This window comes from Limanda limanda, chromosome 4 (assembly GCF_963576545.1).
Source record: "Limanda limanda chromosome 4, fLimLim1.1, whole genome shotgun sequence".
Taxonomy (NCBI): Eukaryota; Metazoa; Chordata; class Actinopteri; order Pleuronectiformes; family Pleuronectidae; genus Limanda; species Limanda limanda.
In genome coordinates, this window is record NC_083639.1 from 27,651,897 (window position 1) to 27,664,146 (window position 12,250).

The following is a 12,250-nucleotide window of genomic DNA, read 5'->3' on the forward strand; positions in this document are numbered from 1 at the left end:
GATGTTCTCCCTTTAAAAGTTCTCAGCCACAGACCTGCTCTGCAACATTCAGTGTATTGATCCGACAGTCGACCGCTGACAGGAAGTCGACCGCTGACAGGAAGTCGACAGGACAGAGGGACGGACACCCCCCCCCCCCCCCCCTTTCCACAAGGAGGCTCCTTGGAGGCGGGGTCTGAATTCATGTGGCGTCCTCGTCTCTTCACAAAGTCTCGTGTCCACGTCTGATTCTCGCTCTGTCCTGTTGGCGTCCAATCAACCGAGAGGGAAATTCACCCCCCCCCCCCCCCCAGTGCTTTTTTCCAGAGAGCAAAGAGACGGAGGAAACTTGGCCGACCTCAATGTCTCTCTCTCTCTTTCTCTCTCTCTCTCTCAGTATGACAGAAGAGGGAGACAGAGGGAAAACCAGCCACTCGCTCCCGTTTCCAAACTTCTCCCTCTTCACCTCCGACCTTCCTCCTCTTCTTCTTCTTCTTCCTTCTGTCTCTCTATCCGTGTCTTGGTCTGTGTTGCATCGTGGAGGCCAGCGGGGGGGTGGGGGTGGGGGGGCGGTGCTAGGACGCTTTGCCCAGCTCTATTTTCTTCTGGATGACCCGAGCCGAGTGGTAGATGAGCGAGTCGATCAGACCGGCCACTGCAGGACAGGAAGCAGGAAGCAGTGTGAGACTTCTGCGTTTTAACACTTAGATTCATACATTTGACTCAGTGTGGAATGAAACACAGAGAGAGAGAGAGGGAGAGAGAGAGGGAGAGAGGGAGAGAGAGAAAGAGAGAGAGAGAGACCGACCTGTGAAAACACCTCCGATGATCGCACAAACTCCTGTTAGGAAGTGTGTGAAGGATCTGAACAGAGAGAGAGAGAGAGATAAGTTATTTAGATAAACCGATATACAACTTGAAAAGCATTTAATAAACAGAATATTTCCTTTAAGTTACTTTATTTATCCAATATCATCTTATTCTCTATAATCTGCAGGTTTTAGAACTTTTCCAAAACTGTAAATATAGACAGTAAGTGAAATATTTGTAATTGTTAAACCATTAAATAAAGGGAAAGGTTAATATTTAACACAACTACTAGGGTTGCAAAGGGGCGGAAAGTGTCCGGTAAATTTCCTGAAACTTTCCGGAAACTTTCCATCGGAAGTTTAGCTCGGGAATTTTGAAAAAAAAAAATAATACGCAAATTAAACGCTGAGCAATAAAAACATCATTCAAAACTCTATTTTAAAGATGTATGGAATGCAGCACACGCTGCAAGTTGAGTTTCAAGCCTCCACTGTGCATTCTTCCATCACATGCACAGATAACTCCCAGCATGCTTCACTCTACAGCAGGGCTAATGAGGCCTGCTGTAGAGTGCAGGACTAGTCAGGTAAGTTTCCATATTACTGGGAAAATATATCAGCATGCTGATTGAGGATTGTTCATCTGTTCATCTAGCCTATTTCCATTCAGTTATCCATCAATTATAAAATATGTTTACAGACGATTCCAATTGTTTGGCTAACTATTTATATCTCTGGCATTGCATTAGTGTTTTTTTACAAACTTTTTTCTCATCTTATTCTACAGAACAATGCCACGTGCACTCTCTCATGTGTGGAGACATTTCACCCCATCCAATGTAGAAGGAAAGGCTGTGTACATTTGCAAATACTGTGCAAAGACCTATGTTAAGAATGACACAACGATGCAGAAGCATATAGTCAAGTGCCCAAAGTTTCCTCAGGGCTCAAATCAGCCTATGACAAAACAAAATGTTTATATTTATGTCTGTATATGAAAAGGTCAATACAGTTAGTAAAAATTACCCACAACATTTCCAGTTTATTCCTGTTAATTCCTGTTAATTCCCGTATATTCCTGTTTATTCCCGTTAATTCCCGTTTATTCCCGTTTATTCCCGTTAGTTCCCGTTAATTCCCATGGAAAGTTTCCAACTTTGAATATTCCCGGAATTTTGCAACCCTAACAACTACACATGAATGAATGTTTAACACTGACGTCCCTACCGGTGTTTCTCTGTGAATTTCACCATCATGGGCGACAGCTCGTACAGAACAAAGACCCCCGGCAGCCCCTGGTCTCCTATCAACCCGTTGGCCACCTTCTCATGTCTGGTGACGGAGAACTGGTTTGTTTTCACCACCTGGAAGAAAACAAAGAGACTCTCAGAAACACAGATCGTGGGACCAGTAACGTTCGATGGTGAATTGACTTTGGTTTTATCTTAACGACATAAATATGTCAAAGCAAAGAGATTAACGAGAGTGAAAGGAAGAAAACATTGGACTCACTTCTCCGTCTGTTTTCACGTAGATCGTAGGAACGATTTTCACAAAATACTGGTACATCATCGACGCTGTGGGAGGAAAGGAAATCAACTTTTTAAAATAGAAGAAAAAAGGAAAGGACAAGAAGTGACGGCCATTTGTGTTCGATGATATTAAACTGAGCCACAGTTTAACTCTCCTCCCTTGAGTAAATGTTTAAGTTAAACAGATTTTATGATTCATAAAGTGAGACAGGAGTTGTGATTTATGAACGTTAACATGATTAAGACCCAACTAAATGTTTTAGAGAAGGAGAACTGGATTTTTTAAAACGTATTTAAAGGCCTAAAATTCAGATTTCAAACCTTTTCAGAAATTAAAACCCAGGAAAAAACGGAAAATCGTCAGAAGCTGATAAGAGTTTAACAAATCCACAGTTTAATAAACTACACTATTTGCACATCCACCGGGAGGCGCTGTGGACTGTCTCCTGCAGCTCTCTCCCCCTCTTCTTCCGCCTCGTCTGTCCCTTGTCCACTTCCTGTTTCCGGTTATGGAGGTGTGCTGCAAGTAGCTTTAAACCCGCAGCTGCTGTCAGACACACGGTCGAACTTCCGGATCGGAACCAGAGTCAGACTCCGTTCGAACACACGAGTCAAGGTGAGACCCGGTTCTAGAGAACGATCCAGAAAAATGTCCCGGAAATAGAAAGGGACACGAACCCGAGTTGAGAACGCGTCGCGTTGATCTGTCAAGGCCACAGCTGACGTTAGCCTGGAGCTAGCATGCTAAGCTAACACAACAAAACGAGCCTGTTGGGGTTTTAGATTTAATTTGACTCATTTAACTGGACTAAAGTTTTGATGTTTGAATTCAGCAGAAACAAAAACCCACTGTTTTTTTGTTTATTTTAATTAAACCGACTGGAAACTGAGGGTTAGCACCAGTATGCTAGCTAACGTTAGCCTAGCTTAGCTTACATATTCACACTGATTAAACAACTAATAACACAAATCAAAAAGATTAAGCAGCAGCTTTAACACAACGTGACGTCAGTGAAGACGAATGCAAACAGATGAGCTGAGTCACTACTAGTTAATAGAGAAGTCAGCTGATTAGAAATAAACTGACTCATGTTCAATCTATTAAATAAATAGTTCATAGCACCAAGATTAATTCAGTCAGTTTCTAAAGAATCGCTGGTTTTCATTATCGGTTGATTAATGTTTCTTCGGTTTGATCGATAGTTTTGATCATGAAACTAAATAAACTGTAAATACTTTTGTAAATACAGCTTCCTACAAACCAAGGTGACCTCCTGAGATGTTAGGTTCTCTCTGATGAAAAAGTTAATTATCTATATTCAGTTTATCATCAATAGAAATAATAAAAGCTTTAAAACCTCATTTTAGATCCAGAGAAGTTAAATATATGAAGGACTGAATTATTAAGATATTTATACTACTACTACTAAACGGTTACTAATCAACATTAGATAATATATCAGACATTGTCGTGTGTTAACGAAGGAAAGTGACTAAATTAAAATATCGGAGCAAATTAGTGATTGCGAAGTTGATGCAACAAATCTCCCACAATGCATTGCATTAAGGAAATGACGAGAAGCAGCCCAACAGAGTGGATATTATAAATTCTAAACATAATTGGCAGCTCTTTGATGATGCAGTATTCTTCTTTTTTAAATGTGTTTATTTATTCAGTGCTATGAGTAAATATTACATCATATTGTATAGTTGAAAGTCAGGACAGTATTTGTATTCTTCCGTCCTGAGCGCATCACCGAACTGACCTGAGGCTCAGAGATAAACAACCTGCTGGGTTCCCATTAACTCTCATCACTTATGTACAGTATTAATATGTTGGAATATTACTTTGACCCAACACGTTGACAATCAACTAAACTTTAACTCCATCGTGTTCCAAATCAGATGCCAGTGGCTGTAGGTCCGTACGGCCAAGGCCAGGCGCAGCCCAGCTGCTTTGACCGGGTCAAGATGGGCTTCATGATGGGCTTCACAGTGGGATTGGCGGCTGGAGCCATGTTTGGCACTTTCTCCTGTCTCAGGTAAAACCAAGAATATTCTACTTCTATACAAACAACCTGTCTGTGGTCTAACTGAAAATATGGACATGTTGTTGGAGTTGTCTTTAGTATTTGGAGTTGTCTTTAGTATTTGGAGTTGTCTTTAGTATTTGGAGTTGTCTTTAGTATTTGCAGAGTTTAACTTTCCCTCTACCCACCAGCACCTTAAGTTTCCCTCGACTTTATATTTCTTAGGTGACGCTCATCAGTCTGTGTATGGACGACCCTTTCCTCTTCCAAAGATCTAATCTTAGAAATCGTGTTTCGATTGTGCAAAGACGTTGATGTGGAATCGTAAACTGTCATTAAGTTGTGAATTTAAAAATTGCATTTCACCCTTGGATATAGAATTTGTCACTGGCTCAAGGAGTTACGCTACAGATTGTTCAAGTTAAAGGAATAATGTCTGCCATCTCTAATATCATTGACTCTCCTGTGTCCAGGATCGGCATGCGTGGCAGAGAGCTGATGGGCGGAGTAGGAAAGACCATGATGCAGAGCGGAGGGACCTTCGGCACCTTCATGTCCATCGGAATGGGAATCCGCTGCTGAGGAGGAGGAGGAGGAGCCACCTCCTCATGACTGCACAGCTATGGGACTTTTCCAAAAACCTACATCCACCTCTCTCTGTCTGTCCGGTGCTGTCACACTCTCAACCTGAAGTCTAGTTTTGTCAATAAAAGTTCAGATTTGTCAAATGGGTTTTCTGAGTGTCTGTGTTGTATTTTCTGATGCTGTCGACTCAGAGTGACGACTCAAAACCCTGATTGTTAGTTTGCTAGAGAAATCCAGACAAAACCAAACTTCTCAGCTGAGTTCATGTAACGTTGCATTCTCTGGATGACTCAACAAACTATGGAAATCTATGGTTGTACATATTGAAGGAAATTGTAAAAGAGAAGAGAGTGAGCTTCAGTCTTAAAACAAACACTAACTCATAGAACTGCATTCTAGTCTGTAAAAGTGCAGATTCCATTAATGTATGTGTGTGTGTGTTCTAAACCCAACACAACAGCTGCTGTTAAACATCATCTTAGTGTGAGTCAGTGCATATCTGTAGTTTAGAGTCTGATATAAATGTGCTTTATCTATTGATAATACCTGTTGTGGATATATAATAAACGTTCAAGTCCCCTCAAATCAACAGCTACTTAACTAAAGGCTGTAAAATATTTCCTGAAAGACAGTTCTGACATTTCCTCAAAAGTGCAGGATCAATATCAGCATCAATATCCTTTCATTATTATGCAAGATTAAAAACTAATTTAAAATGTTTTAATTATTTTAGGATGACTTTGTGACATTGTCCAGGGACTCTTGACAGGAACTCTTTGTTAAATAAATCAACACATAAAATAATTACTGTAGGTTTGAGTTAGAGGAAGATTATCCATCTTCTAACCATGTTTTCCATACACTAAACGTTACTGTTAAACAACAGCATTTTGTTATATTCAAACCAAAACCCCCTTGAAAAGAGTAAAAGGTTTGAATCCCTGACCTTGTGGTGCTGTGACGTCTGTGTCGTCCAGAGGGTTCACGATGCCGGGGTAGTCTTTACCAAACGACAGGTGTTTTATCAGATGGGTCATGTTTATCTGCAGGATCACAGAGACAGAGATTAGCTGACAAACCTCAGCAACTCTTTGTGTACATATCTAACATTAATCTTCCATTGTTAAAAGCTCTTCTTTCTCAGTTTTTTTGTTTTTCTGAAAGGTCCTTTTTTGCAGGATCATCAACTGAAGACTAAACTGACGATTATTATATGTAATTGAACAGTTACATAGATAAAAGTAATGAGAAATATTTATCTAATAGCAATTTATGTGATATTCTACCATAACCTGACAGTCAATCAAAGATTTTAGATATAATTTTACTAAAACTTCACACAAACTTTCACCAGGAACACGTTGCAGACAATTAATCTTAAAATGAAAACTTATATAGTTTTAAATACCAAGAAACATGTGCATCACTTACGTTGTCTAAGCCGAAACTCTGCAGGTCGTGAACTGCAACCAAGAGACAACACATCTCGTTATTCAAGTTGTTAAAAACACTTCTGATAAACATTAGTACAGAAACACAGATTGTGAAGGTTACTTCAGGTACAGATGTAGAACTGTCCTTGTGACATTGGTTAGTTTTGCAGAGGAGGTAAACAAAGCTGAGGCAACAGTCACACACAGATACAGCACCAGAGTTAGTCACTATTCTGAAAGACGGGTTATTCTGCTATGTTAAACTTTAAATTAAGCTTTGGTCCCATTTAAATGTTCAAGTTAGAGAGTTGCTGTCTGTTCAGGAAACAGTTACAATTTAATAAAGATAAGAGATCAAACATGATTCTGTTAATCAATATCTGTTTCTTATTGATTTATTGACTTATTACAGTGGGACCAGTTCACTAGAAACAGAATGACGTCAGTGGGCTGGTATTTCATCTGAGAGCAGCTTTGTGAACTTGTAAACTATGTTAGTGGGAAGGATTGGGAATTAGCTGTTTCCAGTTTGTTCTCCTTCGTCCCACTTTATCTTAAAACATGATTGGCTGCCGATATAAACTTGACCCAAATATGTTAAGTGTTCAAACACAGTGGTTGTGTCCAGCTTGTTGTCTCATGTGACTTTAGACTACGTACATGTTCTGTTTGATGTGATTGGTAAAGTTAGGCAAAGTTAAAAAAGTCAAAATCTGTCATAAAGGGAGCTCCTCTCCCCACAGAAAAGAAAGACTTAATCTACAACTTATAGCGAAAAACTTTTACAAAGACTTGTAAACTGGTTTTCAGCAGAGAGTACTTCTACGCAACACAAGTATAAATTAGTTTCAAATTAAACATTTTTTAAATCAAGTCCTTCACCAAAAATAACTTCCACATTAAAGTGTTTAGATGTTTTACGTACAAAGTCAGCTGCACACTTGCTACAGTACAATCTACAGCATAATGAGTATAGTATAGTTGCAGCATGAGTCTATTCAATAAAAACCAATATGAAAATCTGCAAAGAAAGATGGACTTACTTTCCACAGCGTGCACTGCAGAAAGAAGAGAGAAGAGTCACTAGAATGACGCAGGTAGACAACAAACCACATGGTGTTCATGTGTGTGAAGGGCTGCACTGCTCAGACTACATGTTAATCATGTTATTCATGTTATTCATGTTATTCATGTTATTCATGCTCAATATTAACTCTATGAACACATGGGGAGTGATGCAGGACGACACTACACTCAGAAAAACTTACCTCAGACGTAAAAGTCATATTTTCATGTTGAGGATTTGGTTTCAAAGTATTAAAAGCTTTACTCTGTACAGTTTGATTCATAAAGCAGTGATTTCACATCACGTCAGAGGATATTATCGAGGGGGGGGATTATGTTTTTGATTCTGTTTCTTCAGAGTAATCATGCAGCCCTGAACACAAAGGGTTGGGGGTTTAACACTTGACATTCAGTCCAGGGTAAAACACGGTTTAGGACCAAATCCTCAGCCAATGTGATTCTTGTCTCTTGTTTCTGCTGCTGAGTTTTCAGACAATCACATCAAACAAAATGAATTCATCCAATCAGATTCATTTATCACACACAGGTATCACAGGAAGATGAAAGTGCATTTTCATTGTATAAAAAAACAAATTCCAATCAGCGTTCTAATTCACTGGCCCTTGTTTTTCTATTTTAGCATCAAACTAGTTTGATACTAATTTGTTATGATTTGAGCTTTTTAATTGCAGCAGCGGTGAGTTCAGATTCATTAGCTCCACCAGACAGGTCATGTTTTCATCCCTGTTCCTTTGTTGGTCAACATTTCATGGAAACATGAGACATGAGCCATTAGACCAGTTATTACATTTTGTTGTGTGGACAACAAAAAGGATCCAAGAATATTTTATGACCTTCTTTATCGTTGTCGTTTTTTTGACATTTTATCCAATTGACAAGGGAATAATACAAGTATCTTGATGAAAAAAAATATCAGGTGTGTTGATGCAATCGGTATTAATGAGCATCTGCAATTTGATTCAATTTAACAGGACGTTTTGGCCTTAGTGGAGAAATGTGTTCTACTAGGAGACATTTATAGTTTGAGAATGTGTTAATTTCCTGTCCTCTGGTGTATTTAGTGAAACATGAAGCAGACGGACAAACAGAACGGTTCAGTCAAGACAAAACTAAATCACAAAAATTATGACAACAGCAGTGAAAGGAACAAACAAAGGGGATGGAATATAAATGCAGAGAAAAAAGTAAGTGATTAAGGTTTTCAAGGTTCAACTGAAACCGCATTAGGTGATAATGTCCTTTGGATTAAAACTAAAAATAATCTGTCAGAGCAAAGATCATGGATTTCACGACTTCCTGTTTTCAGTGAAACGTGACACAGTATTGTTCCCTCAACTTGAGCTGGACTCAACTCAGACATCATCAAGTCTCTGGCTGAGTCCGAAATCCCTCACTACTGATCACCATATTGTCCACTACATAGTGAGTTGGCCATTTTGTCGACCTTTTATCCCCAATTTAGTGCACTCGTTGTTTCCCATAATGCATCAGGACAGAGCTGTATCATATACCATTATTTCTACCCTGATAGTAAAGTAGGGGTTAGTGAATGCGTTGGTGATTTCGGACACAGCCTTTCATTAGCTTGTCCAACAACGGGGACAAGCTGGTAAAGCTGGTGTCTGACCATCACTGAGCTTCAGATTCCAGCTGACTGCAGAGCTGCACAGTTTAGCCCCAATTTTTCATGTTGAAATGTTAATTAAAATATTCACTGTTGCTAAGATCAACAACTCATTTAGAACTGGTCCTGTGCATCCCTGAGTTATGATCAATGAATGGTTGGTTAATTCATGTGTGGTTCTATGGAGACGATGAATAGACAGAAACTGATGAACAACACGTCAAAAGCTTCTGAACAACCTTTTTTAAAACAGCATCCTGGAGTTCACTAACTCACCTTAAATTTATCTGACCAGAAATTATCAGACAAGGTCTCAAACTTAAGGTAGATTTATATTTGTGTGTTAAGGAGTACCAGCATAGCTTTGGAACCTATGATCTGATCCGAGCCTCGAGCTAAAGAATGTTTCCACCTACAGATCTGACTCACAGCTGTAGAAAAGCAGCGGGTGTTCAGAAGTCTCTGAATGGTGAGTGGTTGTGTATGAACCGAGTGAATCAGCTGCAGGTCTCACCGTGGACGTGCGACTGCTGGAAACTTTTTCCAGGAGCAAAGTGGAAATTTCCCGCCACCTACAGCACAAAGAGGAGAGAGAGTCCAGGGAAATGAATCCAAACGGATCAAATTACTCTGTCAGGCCACAGAGGGGGGAAAAATAAATGAATTACAAGAAGAGAGTCGTGATAAGAAATAATATTGTACAATTACACCAGGCTCCTGAAATCTACAATTATATTCTCCTATCAGAGCCTTCAGTTCATCTCTCATCTCAAATCTCTTCTTCCTCACAGTGGAGACTACACACTCCAGTGATATTATACTGTAGTACATATACACACATATCACTGCATCAGGCAAACAAAAGGATTACTTAAAATTGTCACAGGTGCTGAGGAAAGGTCAATCTGGAAAAGATTGAAGCACTAGGAGAACTTTCTTAACTTTGCAGATTGTCCTCCTGACAAGAACCAGGTTGTTCTCTGGTGAATAACTGGTATCTCTCACATTCATATATAAATAATAAATCCCAGCTGATGTCAGTTCTACCTTGTTGACCTCCAGGAAGCCATACACCTGGCAGCCTTCGTTCTTCTGCTCCTGCATCTTCTGAGTGAAGCCCTCCCTCTTACACTGCTCGATGGTGTCAGCGTTTTTAAAAGCCCAGCCTCGCCGCCTGTAGGCCTCCCGCACGTCATCGCAGGTGTTACAGCATCTGCAAACACACACACACACACACACGGGGCAGAAACAAGGCCGGTAAGTACAGGGTTGTCGAGCAAACACAAAGACCGTGTGTGTCTGTGTGTTGTTGTCTTACTTGAGGTCTTCAGTCTCGGCTCCGTAGCAGCTCTCACATCTGTTGGGGTCCAGGGTGCTCGGGTCAAACACTTCCCCATCGTCAGCCTTACCGAGTTCTACACAGCAACACACAAAACTCTCATCATCCTTATGATTATTGTGATTATAAACCTATTTTTAATTTGAGCAGTCTAACGTTTCCTGATGCCAAGACTCTGGCGAAAGAAATGCAGAGTTAAACCTGATTCCTGGTAGATTGCAGCTGTAAGCGGGTGTTGTAATGTCACTGTTGACCTCACAACCCCCGAGGAAGAGGAAGAGTAAATCGTGTCACACTGCGAGAGGAAGTCAGATTTTACCGTGTTTATCTGCCTCGGTGGTGACGGCTTTCAGATCGTTATCCAGCCGCTGCTTGAACAGATTGTGTTCAACGTCCAATTGCTGCTCGCCGGCTACGTCCATCGCATCTATACTGAGATCTAAGGGAGGACGAAAATAACAAATAAGAGAAGACAAAGGGTTGTTTATAATGAACATGTGATATCATTAACGTTGCAGATTCCCAGCAGCGGGACTCACAGGCGCACGGCATGTGTGGGAAGACGACGTCAATGTTGATTTTGAGTTTGTCTCCTCGTGACGTGTCCACGTACAGCTCAGGGTGAACCTGCAGGAGACAGAGAAGGACACTGATGCAACAAGCGTTTCATGGAAGACAGTTACTGTGAGCAAAACATGTTCCTGCAGTAATGTGGTTTTTGCACAAAAGCAAAACCGGAATCTTTCAGATCTAATGTCAGGATTAATAACTGTGAAAAACACAGTATTAGACTTCACAGTCGTCTGTCTTGACTTTGAACCTTCTGTACACAGAGTCGCTTCTCACTCATCACCCCGGCCTGACAGGAAACTACTCTGAGGGCTTTAAGATGGTTAATGTCCCCGGAAGTCAGCCAATCTGCTAAGAAGCTCATTCTCACACCTACCTGTTTGCTTCTTGTCCAGGAGGATTTAGCAAAAACTACTAAATGGATACACTTGGAAGGATGAGGCATCCCTAAACTTTTGGCACAGATCTAGAAAACGTTTCCACATTTCTATACCATGAGAACGACAATCCTAGGGATCACTGCCAAAAGGTTTTTCTTTAATATATCACATATAAAATCCCTAATATCAGCAATGGCCCCAAAACCTTTCACATCAATCAGGCTCTGGTGTTGTTTGAGTTTTAAAGCCACCTGAGGAAATGTCCTTCTGGTGAAGCTTTGCAGATCCTGAACTTACCTCTTTAGTGAGGTAGTACTGCAGCTCGGAGACAAACAGGATCAGCATGATGATGCCGCTGATGATGGTCACTGCAGAGACAGAGAGATGGAGTTTGGAAATCCCAGTTCAAACTCAAAGTTTAAATGAAAACATATATCGGATAATCTTCTTTTTTTTTTTTCTTTATCCCAAATACAATTTAATTCTTTTTTGTGAATATGAGAGAGAATTCATTTGCTTTTTGTTTTCAAGTGAACTTTAGTGACTAAATCAAACGGTGCTTTACTTTATCTTATGGATAAAAGTGTGAGGTTATAAATAGGCAACATTTCTATGACAACAACTGAATAAACATCCAGTGTATTTGTCTGAACAGTAGTTTGTACATATTACTTGTGTGTGTTGACTAAAACAAGTCATTCTATTATAAATTGGAGGTTGCCATTTTAAAAACTGTCCAGGAACAACAGAGGGAAATTAACCTGTTGTTCAAGCTCTGGCTCGTTCACAGTAATTCTGCTGTTGATTCATGACTAAAGTCTGTCAAATAAACTATTAAATCAAATGAAATAACAATTAAATGTCCCAAATCTCTAAATATAAA

The 12,250-nt window shown here is 40.0% G+C and overlaps 2 protein-coding genes across 3 annotated transcripts in view; one reads left to right on the top strand and one right to left on the bottom strand.

Annotated features, from left to right (window-relative positions):
• Nucleotides 1–362: 362 nt before the first annotated feature.
• The window catches only part of ergic3 (ERGIC and golgi 3), a 12,399-nt gene continuing 511 nt past the window's right edge, over nucleotides 363–12,250 (bottom strand). The window contains exons 2-14 of one of the 2 annotated variants that reach the window (XM_061069729.1): nucleotides 11,665–11,735; nucleotides 10,957–11,044; nucleotides 10,737–10,856; nucleotides 10,397–10,493; nucleotides 10,126–10,291; nucleotides 9,593–9,650; nucleotides 7,412–7,426; nucleotides 6,367–6,398; nucleotides 5,882–5,978; nucleotides 2,301–2,365; nucleotides 2,016–2,152; nucleotides 788–843; nucleotides 363–634 (exon numbers count right to left, since the gene is read on the bottom strand). In XM_061069729.1, coding sequence (XP_060925712.1) covers nucleotides 555–634; nucleotides 788–843; nucleotides 2,016–2,152; nucleotides 2,301–2,365; nucleotides 5,882–5,978; nucleotides 6,367–6,398; nucleotides 7,412–7,426; nucleotides 9,593–9,650; nucleotides 10,126–10,291; nucleotides 10,397–10,493; nucleotides 10,737–10,856; nucleotides 10,957–11,044; nucleotides 11,665–11,735 — 1,082 coding nt within the window. In that variant the 3' untranslated portion in view covers nucleotides 363–554. The remainder of the gene's footprint in view (nucleotides 635–787; nucleotides 844–2,015; nucleotides 2,153–2,300; nucleotides 2,366–5,881; nucleotides 5,979–6,366; nucleotides 6,399–7,411; nucleotides 7,427–9,592; nucleotides 9,651–10,125; nucleotides 10,292–10,396; nucleotides 10,494–10,736; nucleotides 10,857–10,956; nucleotides 11,045–11,664; nucleotides 11,736–12,250) is intronic. The other variant, XM_061069730.1, reaches the window with a different exon arrangement.
• On the top strand, nucleotides 2,806–5,082 carry romo1 (reactive oxygen species modulator 1). The gene is made up of 3 exons (XM_061069738.1): nucleotides 2,806–2,936; nucleotides 4,226–4,362; nucleotides 4,824–5,082. The coding sequence occupies exons 2-3, from the start codon at nucleotides 4,226–4,228 to the stop codon at nucleotides 4,930–4,932; spliced, it is 246 nt and encodes an 81-aa protein (XP_060925721.1). The 5' UTR covers nucleotides 2,806–2,936; the 3' UTR covers nucleotides 4,933–5,082.